This window comes from Eretmochelys imbricata, chromosome 25 (assembly GCF_965152235.1).
Source record: "Eretmochelys imbricata isolate rEreImb1 chromosome 25, rEreImb1.hap1, whole genome shotgun sequence".
Taxonomy (NCBI): Eukaryota; Metazoa; Chordata; order Testudines; family Cheloniidae; genus Eretmochelys; species Eretmochelys imbricata.
The window spans coordinates 11,587,472-11,611,684 of NC_135596.1; the positions used below are offsets into that span (position 1 = coordinate 11,587,472).

Genomic DNA, 24,213 nt, shown 5'->3' on the forward strand with positions numbered 1-24,213 from the left:
GGTTGGCAACCCTAAACCCCTGCCCTGGGGCAAGTGACCAGCCACTTGGCCAGTGATGGAGACAAGCCTGGACACGAGTGTCTGCTCCCTCTGCCCTTCCTCCACCCCCCCGCCTGCCTCCCTCATCCCCCTGCCCCAGGTCCCTTGGCCCTTCCCCCGTCCTACCTCAACCCCCCCACACGCCCTTCCCCCACCTCTGCCTCCCTCACCCCCTGCCCCCACTCCCTTTGCCCTTCCCCCCTTCGACTGCCCCCTTTCCCTTTGCCCTCCCGCCTCAACCGCCGCCCGCCCTTCCCCCACCCTGCCTGCCTCAACCCCTCCCCCGCAGCAGCCCTTCCTCCCCCCTCATTTGCACCGCACCCTCTCCCTCGCCCTACAGGCGCACGTGACTCTCCTCATTCAGCCCCGCCCTGCCCTGCTCCTTGAGGACAGGGCCCGGACGGTCACATGTCCCCTCCCGGATTCCGTCCTTCGCTGTTGTCGAAGGTCAGTGGGCGGAGCGGTGCTCGGCGAGTGGGCGGGGCGTCCCCCCCCTCCCCACACTTCTGCGGCGCGGTGATTGGCCCGCCTGGGCGGCGGAGGGGCGGGGCTGGCTGCCGGGGAGTGAGGTGACTTGGCGCGCGCCCGGCGCGGCTTTCGGCGGGGCCGGTGGAGCAGCGAGCGGCGTCGGGGATGGGGGCGGCTGGGGCTACGGGGCTGGTGCTGCTGGGAGCGCTGCTGTGCGCCGGGAGAGGCGCCTCCGGGGCAGGTAAGGGCCGACTGGGACCCCGCGGGGGGGAGGATGTGGGGGACTCCGCGGGGGGACTGGGACCCCCGCGTGGGGAGATCGGGGGGGGACGACCCTGCGGTGGGAAGGGGGGGGACTGGGACCCCCGCGTGGGGAGATCGGGGGGGACTGGGACCCCCGCGTGGGGAGTTCTGGGGGGGGTGACCCTGCGGTGGGGGGGGGACTGGGACCCCCGCGTGGGGAGATCTGGGGGGGGACCCTGCGGTGGGGGGGGACTCCTGTGTGGGGAGATCTGGGGGGGACTGGGACACCATGGTTGAAGCCCATGGCAGACCCTGCGGTGGGAGGGGGGACCACCTGTAAGGGGGAGGGGAGACTGGGACCCCCTGGTGGGCGGCTCATGGGGGACCCTACAGCGGAAGGGGAGGGGGGGAGACTGAGACCCAGAAGGGCAGGAGTGAGATCCAGAGGAAAGGGAGGCTTGTGGGGGGACTTTGCCGGGGTTGTGGGGGGAAGCAGACTCGTGGGGTGGTTGTGGGTGAGGAGGAGGCCAGGACTCTGATGAGGGGGACCCCGCTGGTGAGGGGAGACTGGGACACCTCTGGGGGGAGCTCTTGTGGGTGGTGGCAGGTGTTGGAGGGGGAGGCTGGGAACAGAGGGTCTCTGGTGAGGAAGTTGGGTATGAGGGGCAGACTAGCTTAAGGCAATTCCCCCACCCTTGCTAAAATAAGGTGGGAACTTCCTGAGTTGGAATACTGAAACCCTGAAGGAGTGGGAGCTTGTCTGGGGCACATGTGAACAGGGGGAGTCCCCCCTGGAGCATGGCACATATGGTCCTTGGGTGAGGGACCTGGGGGAGGAGACTGGGGGAGCTGCAGCTGGGACTGTTGTGTGTGTCGAGGGCCTATCCCACTCTAGGGTGGGGGCCAGCCAGGAGATGGTATATGGGACTGTTCCTTACTTTCACCCCAAGATAGGATGTGCCCAAACACAGGGCGGTCTGGGATGGTTACCCTCTTTCCCTAGGGACATGTACTACCATTTCCCATGATAAGAGGGTGGGGGTGGGATTAGGGGTGTGGCGGAGACTGCTGTCCCAGGATGGCATCTGAGCAGAGGGAGTGTTGGCAAGCAGTTGTGCATAGTCTCCCCAGGGTGAGCTCTCCACCTGCGGGTGGTCCGCAGAGTAAGGCTGTCAAGGAAATGGTGGATGGGATGAGTGGGCTATGTGTAAGACAGTTCCACTCCCCCCAGAAGTGCTGTGAGCTGCCATTTCTCAACCCATCATCTCCCCTTGGGAGCATGAGTATACTTGTTGATGGAAACTCTCCCTTAAAATGTTAATCTATAATTAGCATTTTCTGTTTTTAATGGGAAGTTGGTTTGATGCTCTCTCATTTCTGTTTTGTTCATTTTGAAATAAAGCAAAAAATAGAGAGAAAACTAAGGAGGCTCCTTGTTGACAGTCTAGTTACTGTCAGAGCATGAGTTCATCAACTCAAAAGGTTTTTCAATAGTAACTGATCTTCAGACTTTAAAACCCTGTAAATGTACATGGGACTTCAGTTGGTAATCTGCTAATGGAGCAATAATTCTGCCATTCTGACATGAATCCGATGAAGTGAGCTGTAGCTCACGAAAGCTCATGCTCAAATAAATTTGTTAGTCTCTAAGGTGCCACAAGTCCTCCTTTTCTTTTTGCGGATAGAGACTAACATGGCTGCTACTCTGAAACCTGTAATTCTGCCATATGTATCTCTTAAGTGTTTATAATGTACCAGTAGTACCTAGGAATGCCTGTGTGGTGGCCATGTTAAAGATGTGCACTAGCGTGATGTTGGGCATGGTTAGAAATACTGTAAATGAGCCAGGCTTTGGCATTTCCTGCTGCTTTGTGACATTTCAGTTTCCCACCTCTTGTGCTGTTATCAAAGAAGTTTGCTGGATTTATTTACACAGAGCCACGGGTGTGCCTTAGGCCATAGTGGGTTTTAGAGAACAAATAAGACCCAGGACTCTAATTCAAGCCTAACACTGCACAGTGATGGGAAATGCTTTGTCCTTCAGGGATTGCTGGGTTAGCTTGCAGTTATGGTGTCTTGCCTATTTCACACTTGTGTGGCTGTGGGATCTTTGGTCTGTGTGTGGTTTGTCTAAATCATAAATACATTTGGTACCTCATGAAAACTCAGAGGAGGCAAATATATGGGGGAGAGAAATGCATGGATAGTAATATAATGGCTTTGCTCTCACATTGCCCCACAGCAAAACTGCATCTTGTTTACGCAGCAGGATTAAAGGCAGAAAATTGTCTGCGTTTATCTCTCTCGCCCCCTCCCCCCGCAAGCCTTCCATCCCCTAAGGCTTGGGACACAGTGTCCAACAAAGTAAACTAGAACAGCTGATGTTCTGGACTACATATGGGTCATTTGCATTCCTCCCTCCCCATGTTGTATGCATCTGTAGTGAGCTTGAATTCTTCTGTAAAGGACTGACACTAACCCTACACTTTAATACCTAGCACTGCTTTTCAAAATTAAGGTAGTCTGTGGCTCACATGTAGTATGTGACCGGCTAATGTTTGTGCTGCTGTATGTAAAGGTCTCATTTCCCATGAGATGCTTCGGAAATCAGAGTTAGGACACTAACACCTCTCCGTTTCGGCCCCTTCTCCTCCTCCTCCTGCCCTGGCAAAGCAGTAAGCTTTGGCTAGCATATATCCTCTCTCCTGCAGATTAATTTGTTCTCTTTCAGGTGCGTCAGAGTACAATGGCCTGGCGAGCAACTGGCGCTTCTAGGCAACCTGTCAGTAGTATGGAACTTTCCTAGCTCGTCTTCTGTAGTCACATGTCTATCCCTTCGGTCAGTTTACATCTGATTTTTGATGCCAATGTCTTTCTGTGATGTGATTTGTCAAGTATTGGTCTTGCTGTAAACTTGTTCTTTTGCTATTGGGCTTTGTCTGTGCAGCTTTTTTTTTTTTTTTGGTTTGTTTTTTTGCTTAAATAGAGGGGTCTCTGTACAGGCAACTTCTTTCCTTCCCTACTCTCCATCAAAACCGCATGCTGTAGCTAACATCTTAACGTCAAGAAGGCTTTGAGGGAGATTCCAATAAACCAGTCCATTCTGCAGTGTGCCCTTAACTATAGTGGGTTTCTGCAGTGATATGGATTTTCCTGAGCTTTGTGTTTCCAGCTTCTTCTTTCCCAAGGAATGAGACCATGGGCCACAGTGTCTGATGTCAGCTAGGGTGCCAGCACTAGGCAAAGACCTGGAAAAAATAGTTTAGTAGGATAATTCAGGCCACTATTTGGGCAGCTCAGTAGCTTGTTGCTCTGAGAACTGTGTGGTGTGTCAGTGTAGTTACATCCTGGCTTCTTTTATTAGAACTTTAAAGGTTACAGAGTGAGTCTGGCTCAAAACAGAACCTTTAAATGGAGCTCAGTAACCTTCCATTTATAGCTTGGTTCTGTTAATGGGACTGGGATGAAAAAAATCATTAAAACTTGAAAGCAGCAAATATGGAAATGTCTGACAGGCTGGTTTGCTGGTCTGTAGTGATGAGTGTGTAGATGAGAGAAATGACTCGAAATTCTCAGATCTAACTCATTGATTCGCACAAAAAATTGTAAAAAACTATCGTGACTGCATTGAGGACATGGATTTAGCTGCTCTTACAAATTCCAGTAGTACATCTGGGCAAATGCTTACAAGTTTTTTTTCTTCCTATTCAGTTCCTTTATGATTCTGTATGAGGAACTTTCCCTCTTTCCTTATTGAACAAAATTAAGCTCCAAACATTTTATAAGTATGTTAACTTTTTTTAAGAAGTATGGATACTGGACTGAGCCCCCTTGACAATGCCTGGCTGTCCAACCAACTTTATCTTTTCCCTTCTTTGTTGCTGAGAGAGACCCACACAAATAGGAAAATTAAGGGCTATCAATAAACAAAATGAGAGTGGAAGGGGAAGCAAATATTTTTCCTCTATAATCCCTTAATCATGTGTAATGATAGGTTTAAAAGAAAACAGATTTAGACAAATGAGATTTCTGTATGTTAATGGTGACTCTTCTTAGAACTTTGCAGTGCCAAGAAATAATTTTTTGGCTATTCTTATTGGAAAGAACAATTGGTGGTGCCCTCCTAAAATCTGGGCCATGCTAATCCCACACAGAGGTATCTTGTGTGCATGCTTGGAACCTGCTGTTCTCTGCCAGATTCATGGGGAAGACTGAGGAATTCTGACTCCCGGAAGTTCTCTCACCTCTCACTTGGGTTACTCATTGGCGCTCCCTGAGGTTCTATAAAACATTCCACTTGGCTTTGGGGGTGTGGAGGCTGTATCCAGAGCCTCCATCAGTAGCTGGAACATTCACATATCATTTCCTAGACTGTGGAACAAGCGTCAACCCTATAAGCAAAGGGGTTTTCAGTGCTGAAAAGACAATATTCTGCTCTGGGAGAGGATGGCTGCTGGCTAGCAGATGGCTGCTAGGCTTAGCCAAAGGGCGACGGACAGTCAGCTACATGTGCCAGACTGTTATAATGCAGCAGCTCCTCCCTCAGCTCAGAGGGAGTGACTGTTTTTAGATGAAGGTGACTTTCATGTAGAGAACGTTATTTAGCATGTCATGTGTGGTTTTTTCCTGTGGGGCACAGCAGAGTTTGAACAGGCTGTAAAATGGCAGAGTCTCATTCACTCGTGAGTTCTCCGTTGTCAGAGAATGTCCTGTCCTTTTGCTTGCTTGTTGCCCCTCCTAGTCCAGGGCTAATGGAAACCAAGCAGTTGATGTTGCTATTCCAGTGAGTTGATGCTTGTTCTACCTGTATGTTCTACAACAGCAGGAACTCTCATCAGCTCCAGGAAATGCCATATGCTCTCTTGGTGGCTGTCTTCTGTTCTAACTCATCCAGTTTGCCCCGGTTAGTGCTCGGAGGAGTTTTTGTTACTTCCATAAGCAATAGGGGCGATACTTGGTTACTGCAAGTACTGAAGGGTGTCACATGAGCAATGCAGACCTGCTGAGCTTCTAGCCTGTTTCAATTGTGAATGAGGGGCCCTGTAACTTAAAGAACAATAGTCATGGAACAACTTATTTTGTTGAGCACTCTGTAGTCAACTTGGATGTGTAGCAGTAACCTTTATTTTAATGGCCCCCATTAAACCAGGCTGTAGTTAAAATGGGACAGGCTCTCACAGGAATGGTGTTCGCTTCCTTGACTCTTCAAAATTAGGTAGTTAAGACTGTTTAATCACAGGCTTGTGATTCAAAGTCAAGCAGTCTTGCAAAATCAAGAGAGATTGCCAGTCACAACACACGAACGTACTTGCCCCTTGTGATCAGGCAAATAAAACCTTGCAAAGCTGTATAAATTACTCTCTACTTGTTTAGTAGTAGAAGTGGATCCTCATTAGTTCCTCAGTGCTAGAAGTATGCAAAGCTTGGTGTGTAGAGAGAGTAATATCCTCTGATGCCTTTGTTATGTATGCATCTTGTGGAGTCCTTTTGGGGAGGGTGGGGGGAATTCCATTGTACCCACATTCAGGCATCAAAAATGTAGGAGCAGCAAAAATTATTACAAAAATTGCATACAGAAATCATATTAGAAAGATCCCTCTCCCATATAGTCATATACACACACACACTCTCTCCCCTCCCCTCCCCTTTCAGGAGTTTACTTGATTACGTAAAGGCTGAATTGCGTTCCTGTAGGGAGGCCTGGCAGTACCACCGTTAGCATGCAGGAGAGCTGCGCAGTCTCGAGTGACTGTACAGGATGAATGTGTCATAAGTAACCCTAGGTTTTTGATCAATCTTCCTGAAAACCTCCTGACTCAACGCAGTCGTTTTAGCTGACGTCACTCAGTATTTCTGCACTGTCCAAAAATGACTCCTCTAGAAATAGGGTATTTCCTGCAAAGCAACTGATAGACCTTGGCAGAGGTTGGGGGGGAAAGGGGAAGGAATATGTCTGTTCTACAGTGGTGCTGCTGTAAGCACCGTAGTATAGACACTTCCTATGTTGACGGAAGGGGTCTTTTCGATCTGTAGTTAATCTGCTTCAGTGGACGAATTCTTCCATTAACCTCGCTGTGTCTACACCGGGTGTTAGGTCAACCTTACCAATGTGCTTGGGGTGTGAAATTTTTCACCGCCCTGAACAGCGTAGCCAGGTCCATCTAATGTTTTAATTTTAGACCAGGCCTTAAGCAATACTTGCCTCTGAATTGGAACAGTAGCTTCTGACTCCAAACAGTTACCTGATTGTCTGTAAGCCATTTTACAGCCAAATAATCTGGAGCGGTGCGGTATCTGGCAGGTCTGACTGCTGTGAGGCTATTGATTTACAGATCCATCTGTGCAGAGCTGTTTTTCCAGATCTTGGAAAGGGTGAAATAGGTGAATCCTCTGGACTTTGCTACCTTGAGCACAAAGGAAACAAGTAAGTTCAGGCTCCTACCCTCTAAGCACTCCTGGAGTCTATGTAGCCTTGACTTATGTAACCTTACAAAGTTGAGCTTGTCTGTGCTGAGTGAAAATTACTTCATTCTCTGTATCTTGGGTTGTTAGCAAGTCAGTTTCGTGCCTGGGCTGGTGAATTTGCATGACTACTTTACAGAGCTGCTATTAACTCTCACGTTGTAACTGCCCTTTTTTTCTTAGCTGAAATATCTGAAACTGTCCACAATAGGGTGACTAAGAGCAAGTTTGCAAGAATTTCTGAAGCAGAACAGATCAGCTAGCACTGAGAAGGCTGGCAGATGATGCAGTAATTGGAACGCTGAACAATACCACACAGTCACCGTGACTGGGGTGAAAGCCGGACTTTGGCCAATTCTAAAGTCTGGTCAACTGACTTTGGAATATGTGAAGGCAAGGGCAGAATTTGCACGTCTCACATGCTGGACATGGGGACATGTCCTTTTTATAAAGCACAGAACTCTCTATACAAAAACTTGTTTGCTACATTATAAATGACTCACTTGCCTGTGTTCGTCGCCCTTACTCTGTCTGACTGGGGGCTACTGGATCACTTGTGGACACGGGGTCAATTCCACCCTGGTATGACTAGGTGCAAATGCTGCTTAAGACTGAGAGCAATATCTGCTTACACCAGGGCTGATTTTTAGCCCGTGGTGTGTTATTGATTGGTTCTGTTTTAAAGGGGCTTGTGTCCAGCCCTCTTCCCTGAAAAAGGTATTTGCTATGATTCAGGATCCTTTTAGGGATAAAAAGTGGTGAGCAATGTGAATCCTTGGCTTTTGTCCCGGCCCCAGACCCTTGAAAAGCTCACATTATGGAGTCTTTAAAAGGTTCTTTTAGTGTGATAGATTAATACTCAAACGGTGGTCTGAGTTCATAGAACTCTCACCCTTGTTCTAGCCTTGGTGAAGTCATTCAGTTTTCCTGCCTCGCTTTTCCCAATTGTAACGTAGGGATTAGCTAGTTTGTAGAGTGTTTAGAAGACTTAGCGTGACTGACCGAATTCTACATTAAATTCTTAATCTCATCTAACCTAGAGATGTTTGTTTTTTCGTTTTGATCCAAACATGCTTAAAATTGTGAATACCTGGAATAGCTTGATTAATGCCTGCTTTCCTGGTTATCAAAATAGAGAGTATCTTTTTAATGGCAAATTATGCTTGACGCATTCCCCTGGTTATTTGGGGCACTCGCCAAATCACCTTAAAGGGGATGGGAGGGATTTCAGCTATGTTTGAATTACCCATATGTATGCACATGAGTTTATCTCATGCCTTTGATCCATTTTCCTACCAATCTGTGGTTAATCAAGGGTTTGATCTCTTCTGCTGGCGCTGTGATCCTGCAGCCATCCTCACTTCCATAATAGTCATATCCCACGGGGCTGGGGCTTCTTTGTAGGATCAGCTAGGAGTAGAATCTGGACCGTGATAAGAGAAACCATATCACTGCACATATGCTGTAATAGTAAAAAGAAAATGTAAACAGATGGCTCAGATTAGGGTGTTTGTGGCCTTTCAAATGCAACATAATTCACTAGCCCCGGTACAAAATTTTCTTGCCCATTCTACACCAAAAGGCTAATGTAATAATACATCTCACTTGCCTGTCTGAATAATCACTCTCCAGGTGAGAAGAATTTTGGAAGTCACTTTATAAATCAGTTTTGTTAGCTCTAGTGTGGAAGCTGGCAGTGGCATGAGTAGGCTCTTGACTCAGTAAAAGAGACAGTGCCTCTCCTATGATCACCTGAAATCATGTTGGGTTTTTTTCCTAATGGAAATGCTGCCACCCCCTGTACTAAAGCCATCCTGCTATGTAATAGGCTTGTGACACACTGGGTCTAAACTCTGCAGCACGGCTCCCTCCCTTATGTTACATGCAGCAGCACATCGAAACATCTGTGGCAGCTTCCAGTAAACTCCCAGAAACATGGGGTGGTTTTGTAACTGAATTAAATGTGACAAAGATAATTCACCCAGTCCAGAGGATAGGGCATGGGACTGGAAGCAGGTGACTAGAGTCCTATTCCCAGCTGTGCTACTGAACTTGGCTAGTGATGTTCTCTCTCACCTCCCCCACCCAAAAAAACCTCCAAAACTCTGACGTCTCTTTCCCCATTTGCAAAACGGGGGTGATAATGTGCCTCCCACCTTCAAAGTGCCTTGAGCCTTATGAATGACAGGTGGCTGGAAGCTTTGGGAGGAAGGGTCTTGGCACCCAAGATGCTGATAATTTGGCGCTGGGGAAGGGACTGCCTCTTCCTCTTTACCTCCTGCTTCTGGGCCGGCACAGAGGGGGTCAAACTCTTAATTCCACTGTAACCTTCAGTGCTAGCCAACCAGTTCCTCTCAAAATATCCAGCACTGCATTTAACAGTGAGGGGTAAGCGCACGACTAACAGCAGAGTAGTTAACCGTGTTGTCATTAGGTTCCAGAGTCGGTGTCCTTGCCATCCCAATGGGATAGCTGTTGCCTCCCTCTTCTAGGTTCTCTGCATGCTTGGGCAGATAGCACTGCCTTGGTTTCTCTGCTCACATGTGGGGGATGTCCGTTACAGCTGTAAGGGCTAAAAACTTAGCTGCTTCTCTTAAAAATCAAAGCTCAGATTCTGTGGCTGGGGCGCATTCTGTTGCAAAAAAATATATACCTGGTCCTGCCGGCTCAGTTTCCAAACTATTTAAGAACTTCGACACGCTTCCAGGTTTCTTTCTCTTCCACCTCTATGGCAACACTTACTTACCTCCGTGCTCAACATTAAGTTGACAGGGGCTTGTAGCATTGCTATGCAGGGCAGATGGAGAGTCCTCACATTTGTGCTAGGGTGCGTAAACAGTGGCTGTTGTGTTGCATGCGCCACTCTGAGTAGTGTGTGTGAGCTCCCTGTTCGCTGCTGGTTGGGGGCTCTGGTTTGGTAGTAGTCTGTAAAATGCAGACGAGCAGAGCTGGTGGAAAGCATTGTTTTGGGTCGCTATATCTAACAGCGTGGCTGGCTATAGCGCACGTGGGGTCGGGGGGAGGTGTGCTTCCCTGAAGCAATAATGTGGTTCACCTTCTTAAAACAGCTAAAATCTGTGTGGCTGAATTCTCTCTTTGCACTAACGCTTTGCACTAATACCTCTCCAACTCATAGCTGGCTTTATAAAGTCACCACTGTCTCAAAAGAAACTGACCGAGGACAGTGTGGAATTGCACTGCGAGGCTCTTGGCAATCCTATCCCTGAGATCCAATGGTGGTTTGAGGGAGATGAGTGGAACGAGACCTATGCTCAGCTCTGGGATGGCGCACGGCAGGACCGTGTCAAAATCAACGCCACCTATAACCTGCACTCTACCAGCTCCATCTACATCGCAAACCTCACTATCAACGACTCGGGCACATATGAGTGCCGGGCTAGCAACGACCCCGACCGCAACCACTTGTCGAAGAACCCCAAAGTCAAGTGGATCCGTTCCCAGGCGAACGTTTTTGTCATCGAACGTGAGTGGCCGCACTGAGGCCTTGGCACTTGCTCAGATGCTGTGATGTCTTGAGCGTTTTGCCAGGTCTGTCCCCCGCACTTGTGTCCTGTGACTTCCTGAAAACTCTCCTCACCCTCCCATCCTGGCTGTAGAACTGAGAGACTCCTACCCTCCTGTGATCCCCTTCACCGTCCGTGATTTGATCCACAGTGGCCCTGCTCAAAAAGGGTTGTGACTTCCCAACCAAAACACGGTCTGACCATCCTGTACCTTTCAGAGCCCAAAGAACTAGAATGTGCTGCTTGTCCTAAGATACCTCCGGTGTCCCAGTGCTGACTTGCAGAATTCGTCTTGATTCTGCTGGTAGACTCTGCCTTAACCACCACTGACAAACCAGCCCTTCCCTACAGTTCCTTCCAACTTCTGCTCCTGTGACCAGTCTTGCTTTATGCTTTCTTCCTTGCTAGCAGTACGAGCTGTGGGCATCAAATTATTTTTTAGTTTCTGGTGATACAACCATTTTTGAAACGGCCGTATGTGTCTGTGTGACACTGATAGTGTGACTGTAGTTATCTGTACTGTGGAAGTGACCAAACTTTCTCTCACTTAGAGTTAAAAGTCCAATTTTTGAGCTAGAAGAGATCTTTTCCCTCTCAGTAGCTGAAACTTGGACTAATGCATGGAAATCAAATTTAACCTCACTACTAGTTAAATGATGGTATCTTGGCTCTTGAAATCATTGGAACTAAATGGTTGTAGAATTCGCTGTGTATGTTCTAGGTGATGCAAATGTTCTAGTTAATGTAAAGAAATCCAGTGGAAGACAATACTGCTGGAGTAGTTCTTAGCTTTTTTTTTTTTTTTTTTTTTTTTTTTTTTCCATCCTTAGTGCTTTTCAGCCCTGTGTGAAATGTTCCTTCAGAGAGGGGTGGGGTGGGAGAGTAGAAGACCTCATGTTTTATATTGGCTGCTTAATAGTTTCCATTGATTGAACTGGTTTCCCAGAGACTCTTTCCTCTCCCTGTGAATAGAATTTTTCCTCTAGTGATCGCTTAGCTGTGTGACAACAGGTTAGATCAACTTTCTTGTCAGACTTCAGAGAGTCAGGATCTGATTCTCCTGTTAAACTTGTGTAAATCCACACAAATCAATGAAGCTACACTGATTTCAGATGTGCAGGCTGGATTCCAGTCTCACAGACTTGCATTGTGTTTCAAAAAAGGGACTGGACTGTGATCCTCTCTGTTCTATCACCAGGTGAAATTAAATCTCTTAAACCCTGCCAGATTCAGGTATGAAAAAATGGAGTTAATGATAACACTGCTTATAGAACTGTGCCCTTGTAATTGCTCAAATATGCAATGGAAAACTGTGATGGACTATTAAAAACAACTACTCCTGAGAGCACAGGTGCTCCAAACTGTCTAGAGATGGTTTGGAGAGTGATTCTGCCTTGTTCTGCTAAGGGGTGCGAGGAGAACATAGTTGCCTTTTTGCCAAGTGTGATCAAGACTTGGTTGTCTGACTCCTCCTGCACCCTCCCTTGCTGTTACCATTTATCAGTTACTTATAAGTTGTGAGGGTAAGTGAAAAGCTGGGATGGAGATGGTGAGTGATATAGATGTTTTGTTTTAAAGGTCCTAAGGCAGGGGAAACGGCGGCTGAAATTTATAAATGCCACATGGTAACTTAGGTTTGTTATGAATGCAGATCCCACTGTAGAAACCTCTCCAAATGTGACTTCTGGCTTGGATGTTGTGATTTCCTGTAATATGACCAACCCTCAGTCTCTGATCATGGGCCGTGTGTGGAAGAAAGGAGACAAGATCTTGACATCAGATAAGGAAACGTCTGGATATACCTTCTACAAGTAGGTGTCTGAGGGCGTGGGGGAGCGGCAGAAGGGATATTGTTCTTGCTCTGGTCTGTCCCAAGAAAAGTTATATCTAAGGCAGCTGATACTTCAGGTCAGCCAGACCCAAATGGCAATGTTGTGGAACTAACTATGAACATAGGGCAGGTACTTCAGAGAAGGATCCAACCTTGGGGACAATAACAGAATAGGACTATCAGGACTAAGATTCATTGAGGCTCAGGACCCCCTTGTTTGCAGAAAACTTGACCATACTCATGCTATCAAAAAGCCTGCCTTCTAAAGCACTGAGCAGGGAAATTTACTTCTTTTCCCCAACCCCATTACACCCAAGCTCCCTGCCAGTGTGCCCCAGAGAGGAAATTCCTTCCCACTTCTAAACTATAGCAGTACAAGATGTAACATGGCCTCAGGCTATTTACATATCTGGCCTCTATGACTTTGCATCCCTCCTGAACACGCAGTGGGATGGACTATCTGGTGATAAACTCTGGAGTTCATGCAACAATTCAAAGGATTGCTGCTGGATTTCCTGGCCTGAAGTGGCAATCGTGAGTGCAGTCGGGGGTGCTCAGATACAGCCCTGGAGTCCTAAAACTTATCCTGAAGGCCAGGAAGTCCTCTGCAGGACTGGGAAAGTTCGGGTGGGATTTTAGTGCTCCAGCATTGTATAGAGGTGCTGTGTGTGTCGGGGCCTGAGAGATGAGGTTCTGGTCCCAACTTGGCAACTGTCACATCTCGAACCAATGGAGAGACTGGGACTTGCCCAGTAGGCGAAAGGCATATTTAAAAGTATGTATTCCAGTGCCCTCAATTCGTTCCTTCTGACTTGTCTGCCTTGTTGACTTTGGGCAGAACCGCGACAGCTAGGTTCCTTGTGATAAGCTTTGGGAAATAGCTTTGATGAAAATCAAGTGTTCGAAGGCACTCAGACAAACCAAGCCAGCATTCCCACTCTCTGGACAGGAAGTGAACGGTCCCGCTGCTGGAGAGGGCCACATGTGGTGCAGGAGACTCCAGGATATGTTTTGTTTGTCTGCACTTGAGTCAGGAAAGACTTTCTTGCGCAGTCCTCCTCTGGTATGCTTCCAGGGTCCTGTCCACTGTCCCCAGAGAGCTGCCCTGCTAGTTACAACGGACCGGGAACTGGAATACCAGCCCCATTGTAACGAGGCTACAAGCTTTCCAGTCTCGTTACCATCAGCCCCTGCTGGCACTGGCCCAGCCAGCCAGAGAGGCATCATGTCCTTTTGTACTGCAGAGCTGACGTGCTTCTCTCCCCATAGCAACAGGGAGCTGAACAAGGATTAAAGTATTTCTAACCCAGCCTCCCTCATGTGACCTCAATTCCTTAGCTTGAGTGGCTTTTGGAAGGGGGAAAGCTCCGAGTGCAGCAGAACTAACAAACCGCCCATTGTCTCTGTGCAATAACAGCACTAAAATTCAGCCCCCTGCATTGGGCATCACCACGGTGCAGAATCGAGCGTTTGTTGTGAAGCAGCTGTAATCCATCAAATCCTGTCGCTGCAAACCCCCCAAGACACAAACGGCAGGTTCTGGATTCGGGCGGGATTATTCTGCCCTGATCTGATTTTCTTACTTTTGAAATCCGCTGCATTGCCCCACGTGCAGTCCTGGCTTGGTGGGCATTTCTGAACGGGAACTGAGCAGCCACTTCCCAGTAACTTTCTTTTAAACCCATTGTGCTGCCTCTTTAGCTGTCTGATTTGCAGAGTGGTCACGGGATTGATGTGTCACATGAGAGGTGGGACAGTGTATCTGGAGTCTTGCTAACTTGGTTATTCACTTTTTTTTTGTGGTTGCATGTCTTGTGATAGCTTTGTGCCACTGAGTTCATTTTAAGTTAGCCTCTGAGTCCTTTGCTGCTTGAAAGAAAGAGGAGCATGCTGGAGATAGTTTACACTGAATACAACCTCACTTCTGGTGCTTCAGAACTTTGGTTTTGCTGACTAGTTTTGTCCTGTTATTCACAGCTCCACATTAACTGCAGAGTAAAGAAAACTCAGTCTGATTGTAGTATAGACACATCCTAGGCAATTAGATACCCCAGGCCGAGCTAGCTGACTCAGGCTTGCACGGCTCAGGCTAAGGGGCTAAGATCACCTCGCAATTTTTGAGATCCTGGGTTCCAACGCAAGCCCAAATGTCTACACCATAATCAAAGAGCCTCTCATCCCAAGCCCCATGAGTCTGAGTCAGCTGGCACGGGCCAGCCGTGAGTGTCTAACGGCAGTGTAGACATATCCTTGGTGGGTGAAGGGGGCATAGATAGGAAGGAGTGGATGGTGAGTTTACAGGTTCATCTGTCTGGGTAGGAACTTAAAACCAAGCAGTCTGGCCTGGGTGGACAATTCTGTGAGTTGACAGACCTTAGACCCAGTACAGGTTAAGGGCATGGGGGAGCAGGGGAGGAAAGGCTTGTACGGGGGCTTCCGCTAAACATATGGATGGGCTTAAATATTTTTTAGCTCCAATTCAAGTGCCTAAGCAGAAAAGTCAGCCTATGTCTCTTGCCCATAGGTAAAAGGTCAGCCCTGCTGCCTACAGCCTGGAGTTGGCTGTTTCTTTCCAGCCTCTGAACTAATGACAGGATGGTCTCCCTGCTCCTGGTAGTGTGACAGGCCATGACATCCCCTAAATCTCCCTGCTTATGTCCCTTTCTTCTTACAGAATAGGGGAGGTGAATGCAGACAGCTCAGGGGTGTACGAGTGTGTCTTCGAAACAAACCCCCCTGTGAGTAGGACTGTGTACGTGACAGGTAACTATTTTAGTATCTCCTCTTGGGTAAGGGGAGTGGGCAGATGTGCTCTCTCAGCTCTGGCAATTTACAGCCGCTTCTGGTAGTAAATGGGGAAGGAATGGGATAGATTCCTACTAGGCAGCTTCTTCTAGAGTTAGTATCAAGCAGCTTGTAAACAGAACAGTGGCTGCCTGGGGAAGCAGAACCAAAGGTGCATCAACCCTCTGGCTTTCTGAACAAAGGGAATGATCCCCATGGATATATGAACAGGGGATGAAGAGATCTAATAGCTGACCAGGTGGTCTTGAGCCATGAATCTCTCATCGCCTGCTTGGGAAGCACCTTCAAAGCTCAGTCTTCTGAGAGAAGAGCTGGGGGATGGGAGGCAGAGGCCTGTTTCTCAGACTGACGTACAAGCCTATTGCTACTTTGCCCAGGATGCTGGCTCGCTGGCCTACAGCACTCGCAGCCCACGCAGGCTGGCCAAATCCCTCTTGTCTGAGCTGCCTTTCTCTGCAGTTAAGCCACACGCGACGGCCTACAAGAAATCCGAGCATGGGAACGAGGGGGACACTGGTATTCTGATCTGCAAGTGTAACTCATATCCTCCTGTTAGTCAGTGGACCTGGTACAAGATCAAAGACGGTGTGAATGAGGTGAGCATCTTGGGGGACCTCTCTTCCTGGAGGAGTGGTGGGGAGGGGGGGTAGCTTATCTCTCACCTGGAGCTGTAATCCTCAGGTAGGCAGCTCCAGAGGCACCTCAGTGAGCGAGGCGGGTCTGTGTGGGGTGGAATAGCTAGTAGTACAGTCATGAGAGGCTGCCCCTGATCGTTGGCTTCCTCCCCCCGCTTCCAGCCCATCATCAATGGCACAGAGCAGTTCATCATCAAGTCCAGCGGGAACAAGACGGAGCTGCGCGTTGCTAACCTGGACATCGAGAAGGACCCGGGCGAGTATCTCTGCAACGCCACCAACGAGTTGGGCACCGATGGCGCCATCGTGGGCCTGCGGGTTCGTAGCCGCCTGGCAGCGCTGTGGCCCTTCCTGGGCATTGTGGCCGAGGTGCTGGTTCTTGTCACCATCATCTTCATCTATGAGAAAAGGAGAAAGCCGGATGAGGTTCTTGATGGTAAGGTGCACCTGGGGTTGTTGGACTCTGGGGTTTAGGGGTCGTGTCTATCCCAGGAACTCTGCAGCATATGGGTGTAACTGTTCTGATTAGGGTGGGGATGAAAGTGTCTTGATTTCAGAGGGGGCTTCCCCACTTGCAGAGATGCTTCTGGAGGGGTTTCTGATCAGATGTTAAGGGGGAAAACTGCTCTGCTCAGTGCCTCCTGCCCCAGCCAGGGATAGATACGGCCTCTGATTGGAGGTGTTGGCTAAACTCATCCCTGATCATAGCCAGAAGGCTGAGATCCTCCTCATCTCTTCCTAGCACAGTGATGTCATGTCGGTAGTAGCCAATCACATTGCAGAGAATAAATTACTCAGCTACTTGTATTGTGGATCATCTGTTTGGAAACCCTTGAGCAGACGTTACCAAGAACTTCTGAAGGGGGGATTATAAATTCCTAAAAACTAGCTGCAGACCAGTCAGTTCTGGCTCTGTAAAAAGATGCCTCAAACTCTGGCCCTCTGATGAAGGGAATTGCAAGAAGCTTATCGTGAGCCAGCGCAAAGGCTTGGCCTGGAAGGTTATGTGATGATGGGTTTCTGGGATGGCGGAGAACATGGCTGTGAGCAATGTCCCTGCTGGCATTATCTTTCCGCTCTCTTCCCTCCTCTGCTGCTGGGTGGGACCTCACATGGTAAGTGGAAGACAGCTCCAGCTGTCCCTCTGCATCAGTCCTCTCACCAGCTGCGTGTAATTGCAGTACCCTGAGCCTTACTGCTGGGCAGCACGTGGGGGAAGTGTGGACCATGGAAATGATGGCACGCAGCCCTCTCCTGTTAGAGGGTGGCAGATTCCAATGAACTGGTGAAAGGTCTGAGCAAGTCAGGTGACACCAGAGATGTCTTTCCCTAATTACAGTGCTGTTGATGTAGCCAGAGCACGGTGTTTGGCAGAATGTGTATAGGGCAGGGGCACAGTACCTCCGATGCTCCCCCCACTTCCCTGAAAGTCTCCTATTTAATTTAATGCAATCTTCGCTTGCTGTCAGGGTCTGTGAATGTCAGTGCTTGGGCTCTGGGACATGCGGCTGGATCAACGGGGCTGCAGTGTTTGAGGCAGGAAACAGGTGTAATTGTGGCTCTGCTGCTGACTTAGGCAAGTCGCGCCAGCTCTGTGCCAGAGAGGAATAATGCCTCTTGGGAGTGGCTGGGGGTTGGTTTTTTTATGCCCAGCACACTGAAGTTGTGAAGGCTGCTTACGCTCCAGCCTTGACTGTTGGTTGGTAAACAGCTGCCCAGCCATTGCTTCACGGATCCCCAGCAGTGTGGCCTTCAGATCCACCTCAGTCACTGTGGTACAAGAATTCCCCTGGGTTGGGGGAGGAGTTTAGTTGTCCTCGGCAGCTATTGGTCCTCAGGGATCCCATAAAGGGACATCCCTGGGACAGCCAAGCCCACTACTTGCCAAAAAACAGGTGACCACCTCGGAAGGATACAGCTCTTGCTGCTTCTGGCCCTTAAATTCACATCCCTATACCCTGGTGAAGTGACAGCTATATTGCCTGTTGGGAGGCTCAGGATGGGATGGCATCTTACCTGTAATCATGCTGCAGCCTCTAGAGAATGGCCTGTTCAGAATGCTGGCTCTTAAGGATCAGGGATCGGTGGCTGGGTGGGGTGTACAGGACGTGATGTTTGGCTAAAGGCTGCATCCTGACCTTTCTTTTTCCTTCTTACCATGTGATCCTGGGCCTGAAGATGATGATGGAGGGTCTGCACCACTGTGAGTACCAACTCTCTTCTTATATGACATGCTGGCACAGATGCAGTGGTGTGCTTTGCATACTTGTGGGCATGAACAAACTGGCTAGTTGCCCTAGTGAAGTGGTTCTCAACCAAGGGTACACATACCCCGGGCGGTACGCAGAGGTTGTCCACTCATCTAGCTATTTGCCTAGTTTTACAACAGGCTGCATAAAAACCACTCGCAAAGTCAGGACAAATTAAAATTTCATACAGACAATGACTTGTTCATACTGTTCTGTATACCGTACACTGAAATGTAAGTATAATATTTATATTCCAATGGATTTATTTCATAATTATATGGTAGAAATGAGAAAGTCGGTCATTGTTCAGTACTAGTGTGCTGTGACACTTTTTTGTGTCTGATTTTATAAGCAAGTAGCTCTTAAGTGAGATGAAACTTAAGGGTATGCAAGACAAATGAGACCCCCTGAAAGGGGTACAGTTGTCTGGAAAGGTTGAGAGCCACTGCCCTAGTGAGCCAACAGGCTACCAGAAACGCCTTCCAATTGCTTGTCATCAGTGTGGTCTTTATTCACGGTGTTCAGTTGGGAACAGTAACTTAGCAGACTTCTTTCATGTTCAGATGGCTCATAACCGTATCCTGCTGTGTCCTGGATGCCTGTCTTTTTACATCTGTCCACTTTAGATCCGTGCTTCATCAGTGGGGAGGGAGTTGGCTCTTGGCTCTTTACGCAGCCAGGCAGTTTCTTCTTTGTTGTGCTAAGAAGTCCTGGCTCTCCTCTCACTGCCTTCTCTCCCACTTTGCCTAGGAAAAGCAACGCCCCAAACCATAAGGACAAGAACGTCCGCCAGAGAAACGCTAACTAGGTCAGGTGAGGCATCTCAGCAACAACCTCAACCCTCAGCTGGCTGCACTTTGCAGAACACGGTGTGGCTTGCTCTCCCAACCAGTGCTGAGGCCTTGGCTCTGGCCCCCAACGCCGCCGGCTGAACTCCTCTTGCTGGAAGCATAGGCTGCTCCAGCCCTGGGTAACGGATTGTGGGGTCTGGCACCACCCATTGGGAACTAGTGGATGCAGAGGGGCAGCAGCAGCCAAAGCCCCTGACTGAGGGAGGAAATGGGAAACAGTGGGTACTTCCAGCTTCACAGGGGTCCATGTGCTGGTGATCCGGAGCCATTGTATCAAAGGGACACTGGTAAAAAAAACAAAACAAAAAACAAACCCTTGCCCCTCAATGAATAGCCAAAATCATTAACACTGGGGAAAGGCTCCTCACTTAAGCTCCTTTGCCCAACTGCAGGGCCTCAGGCACTGGTGCGCCTTGCTCTTTCCTGTTTCTGCCTGTGACATGTCATAGTCTAGTGCCTGGTGGGCTATAATACTTGGGTCTCATTTCGGTTGTTGGGTTTAGTGTGCAGGTGCTGGGCAGCATTGGTGGCCTGTGATTCACAGGCGGTCAGACTAGATGATCTGGTGGTCCCTTCTGGCCTTAAACGGACTCTAACAATCGCCTGTTGTAACAACGCCTGTGCTAGGCACAGTGGCAGAGTAACGCAGTCACTGCCCCGAGGAATCAAAGTAGACAAAAGATGGGAGAAAGGATGATCCTCTGTGCCTTCGCTCCCTCTCCAAGATATAGAGACTTAGGCCTTGTCTACACTACGTTGCTGACAAAACAGGGGAGGTGTATACCCTACAAAGCTACTTTTGGCTGTAAAACTCCGCTGTTTTGCCAACAAAATGAAACCACCTCAGAGAGAGGCATAAAGCCTTTTGCCGCAAATTTAAATCGACAAAGCGTCAGCGTAGACAGTGCTGTTTGTTTTGTCCACAGAACTGGCCTTGCCAGGATCCCACAATGCCTGCACTGACCGCTCTGCTAACTGTTTTGATCCCTGCAGGCATGCGCCCCTCCCCTTTCAAAGCCCCTGGGAAGCTGAGCCTGCTGTTCTGTTTGGGGATCAAATTGCAAATCATTAGTGTGGAATGCTCCTGGTCTGCCTTGCACTAGGAACACGGCAGCAGGCAGCCTGCTGCTGCAAGGTGGGGGGGGGGGGAGGAGGAGGAGGACAGACTGCTGCGCTGATTTGCCATCCCTCAGCACCGACAGCTCACAGAGCTCCTCAGGATGCTGCTCCCAGCAGGAATCACAGAACCATAGGCAGGCAGAGCGGGCTGCTTTGGGAGAGCCTGCTATGCCGAGCAGAGCCAGGGGCTCACGTGTGTGTGTGTGTGTGTGTGAGAGGTGGGGGGGGGCATTTTCCCCCTGCCTCAGCATAAGACGGTCAGCCTGCTGTCTCCCCTGCCACTCCACTGTCCTCTCCCACCACACACTTCAGTTGAAAAAGCGGCTGACAATCTACTAGGATGCCCCTGCTGACAATCTACTAGGATGCCCTGGCACAAAGGGATTGAGAAACCTGCATCATGTGACGCTGCCCCTACCCCATGAGGCATTGCAAACCCTTCCCAAAGCGCCCTGGAGCCAGTCGCACAGTGGGATCGCTACCCACAGGGCACTGCTTTCTGTCGTTGCAAGAGCTGCTTGTGTGGACGCCCTCTGCCGACACGAGGAGCTAGTGTGAACACACCACCGTGACTTTAAAGTGCCATAACTTTTGCCGACATAACTTTGTAGTGTAGACAAGGCCTTAGGGTGTGTCTGCACCACAGCTTGGGGGTGCTTCCCAGTGCAAGTGAACCACCATGCGAGCCCATTTTGAACTCGCACGCTAACAATAGCAGCGTGGCTGCAGCAGCCCACACTAGCCACATCAGTATAGAACCGGGGGGGTTGTATTCCGTTGATTAGCTTGTGCCACTCCGGCCACACTGTTTCTAGCTCACTGGCTCAAGCACCGCTAGTGAGTGTCTGTTTACCCACACTGGAAAGCAGCCTCCCCGCTGCTGTGTAGACGGATCCTAAGTGATTTGCCTGACACCGCGCACACACAGTGACAGAACTGGACGTCGAGCCTTGATCTCCTGAGTCCCAGTCCAGTGCCTTCCCCGCAAGGCCATCTTCTCTCTGGCTGTACTAGTTAAACCATTGTACTGCCTATGAGTGCAGCACCCCCCGCAGCTGTCTGAAATAACACTGCCTGGGTTGGGGACGTCCCAGCAATGGCTAACTGGCTTCTCTCTCTCTCTCTCCTGTCAGGTGACATGTAGCTGAGAAGATCACCTGGATGTTTTGTTTTGCAAAGTAACACTAAGAATATCCTAGGGCGTCCTTGCAATTCAGTTACTTCACTTTTTAAAGCAACAAACTTAAGTTGTAGCTTCTAAAATACACACTTTTTTTTAAAAAAGAGCAGTGGGAGGGTTTTTCTACCTGTGAACATTAGCCCCTTTGTTGCTGGTAGTCTTTGGTCACTGGCGGTCTTTTTTTGTCCTAGATCTCAGTGTTGGTGCAGGGAGGGCGAGGTGGGAGTGTGACTTGTGTGGTGTCTTGCTGACTTTATGCAGTGTGTAAAATTAATCTGGAGAGAAGGTGGTGTGGACGGGAGGGTTTGGAGTGTGTCTGCAGACGCTGCACTTCCCCTGAGTCAAAGTGCATCTGTCCACCTTCCCTGATTTCTGGTCGGAGGCCCTGCAGTGAGCTAAAGAGAGAACTGACATCTCCCTGTAGGTGAGCGTGAACCTTGGATGCAGTCCGCATGCTGTGTCTTCCCAGGAGCCCTGTCATCCTGCCCTGCTTTGTGCATGTCAGGGAGAAACTGTTTCCATGACCTTTCAGAGGAGACCTGATCCAACCCAAAGGGGTGGGAAGCCAGTTATGCACCAGCTATAAGAGATACTTTACAGAGCTAGGATTGGGTGTTGTATGTGCTCCCACTCAGGAGCACCTCTCTGTGGCACCAAAGGGGGTGTCTGGCTCCTGGGAAATCCTCTGATATTTGCAGGAACTTCCCTCCCCCTTTCCTGCAATTGATCAATGCCATAGCTATTCTCACAGGCTTCCTGTCCCGTTGTCTCTCAGCAGGGCTGCTTTATTTACCCTCTTAAACAACAAAGACAACTTAGGGGGTAGCTTTTAAAGCTGGAAACTGAGCAAATGTGACTAGTTAACTTATTTCACACTGTTTTGTTAGTCTCTTTTTAAATGTCTCTACGCTGCGGGGGGGGGGCCCTGAATCTTGGAGTGATTGCAGGGTTCATGTTCAGATCTGCCAGGGAGCAGATTCACTGCATGTTTCCTTGTGCTCGAGTCATCTCAGTGTTTCTCTGTGACTAGGCGCCTGCGAGCGGACGAACGCACCACACAGTCTGTATTCATCACGTATGTTGTTGGGTTAGCATTGAAATATTCCGTCTGTTATCAAACTTCACAAATAAAGATAATTCCTTTTTCTGTTCCCACTTGTGTGGATTCTGATTCCTGCGTTCAGCTCCTGGAAGGCCAGCAGCAATCAGGGCAGGGCAACTCTGCTCTGCAGTGTAATGCACCTTCGGCCTCCATCACTGGCTCCTCTCAGCAGAGATTGCTGTGGTTGGGAGACACGGGGTCAGACCTTGACTTCAGGCTGGTTGGACTTGATTCTCCAAATGCTTATGGCTTGCATTGCATAATCATCCCTAGCTCTTACAGAGCGCTTTTCATTGGTACATCTCAAAGCACTTTGCCAACGGAAGTAAATATTATTCCCCTTTTTATAGATGGGGAAACTGAGGCATATACTGATGAAGAGTGACTTTCCCAAGCTCACCCTATGGGCTAATAGCGGAACTGGGAATAGAACCTAGGTCTCTTGAGTGCATCTCCTGGGATCCCTTCTGCCACAGGCCCACGTAAGGTGAAGTGTTGGGTTTCTTTTGAGAGGCACATTCTCCCCTGCCTCTTCTGGAACCATGGATCCTACGTGGCCCTCGGAGGGTGACTGAACACTGCGTTGTGGGCGTTATGTATGAGCACAATTCTGATGAGTATGGCTGGAGGCCCCTCTCCATGGATCTGGTACAGTGCCGGCACCGGCAGGGGTCTAGGCTTGCTGCTGTCTCTGTCCTCCCCTGGAAGGGTTACTGGGGGTGTGAAGGGGTAGCTGGGACCCATTCAGTCTTTGGCACACCTGAGATTCCATTTATTACCCAGGTGAATGGGTTTTTGTGGACCTGTATTAGAGCCTCAAATGAATCTCAGTTGCAAGTACACATTGTCTGTCCCTACCAAATTCAGCTGGCATGGAAGGGATGCTGCATAAGTGAAGATCATAACTGCTTAAAATCCAGGGGTGTCTAATACGTGATCAGTCACTTTCCCTTTTACTGGTGGAACCCATTCCTGTCACCTGGGAGGGAGCTGTCCCCCACTGCAGTCCCTTTATTCCAATGGCCTGCTCCTTTCTCTTGCACCATCCCTCCATAGAAGCTTGATCCGTAACGCATCCAGCAAGCTGAACAACGGGCAAGGAGACACTTTTAGTTTCAGATTTCACTGCTTGTAAACCAGAAGCTGAGGGGGCTTTGCTGTTCCTTGCCAGATGTGAACTGAGGCTTTCACTGGGATTCCCCTAGCTTGCAATGGTCAATATAGCCTGTATCCTGCCTCTGACATTGGCTGATAAAGGTGTTTCAAAGGGGATGCTGTTTTTTTTCCTGTTTGTAGATGCTGCAATCTGAGTCCTGGGCAGCCGTAGATGAATGCTGCTTAAGCAACAAGGGCCCCAGACCCTGAGGGCACAGCTGAGAAGTAGCAGCGTTATGAAGGATTTCAGAGTCGCAGCCATGTTAGTCTGTATCCGCAAAAAGAACAGGAGGACTTGTGGCACCTTAGAGACTAACAAATTTATCTGAGCATAAGTTTTCGTGAGCTACAGCTCACTTCATGGGATGCATGCAGTGGAAAATACAGTGGGAAGATTTTATATACACAGAGAACATGAAACAATGGGTGTTACCATACACACTGTAAGGGGAGTGATCAGATAAGGTGAGCTATTACCAGCTTGGGTGGGGGGGACCTTTTGTAGTGATAATCAAGGTGGGCCATTTCCAGCAGTTGACAATGTGTGATG

General features: G+C 49.1%; 1 protein-coding gene across 2 annotated transcripts; it reads left to right on the top strand.

Moving 5' to 3' along the window:
- Positions 1–634: 634 nt before the first annotated feature.
- BSG (basigin (Ok blood group)) lies at positions 635–22,557 on the top strand. 2 transcript variants are annotated; one of them, XM_077841780.1, is made up of 8 exons: positions 635–748; positions 12,388–12,547; positions 15,242–15,330; positions 15,832–15,968; positions 16,170–16,443; positions 18,186–18,210; positions 19,007–19,069; positions 21,360–22,557. In XM_077841780.1, exons 1-7 carry the CDS (start codon positions 673–675, stop codon positions 19,062–19,064), a joined length of 819 nt encoding a protein of 272 aa, XP_077697906.1. In that variant the 5' UTR covers positions 635–672; the 3' UTR covers positions 19,065–19,069; positions 21,360–22,557. The 2 variants fall into 2 exon arrangements, with proteins under 2 accessions (XP_077697906.1, XP_077697907.1); XM_077841781.1 differs by lacking the exon at positions 635–748 and adding an exon at positions 7,055–7,174.
- The last annotated feature ends 1,656 nt before the right edge of the window (positions 22,558–24,213 follow it).

Coding starts and splice junctions, on each gene's coding strand:
- BSG (XM_077841780.1), top strand. CDS start 673: ATGGGGGCGGCTGGGGCTACGGGGCTGGTGCTGCTGGGAGCGCTGCTG. Junction 15,969..16,169: donor TCAAAGACGGTGTGAATGAG/GTGAGCATCTTG, acceptor CCCCGCTTCCAG/CCCATCATCAATGGCACAGA. Junction 16,444..18,185: donor GCCGGATGAGGTTCTTGATG/GTAAGGTGCACC, acceptor CTGGGCCTGAAG/ATGATGATGGAGGGTCTGCA.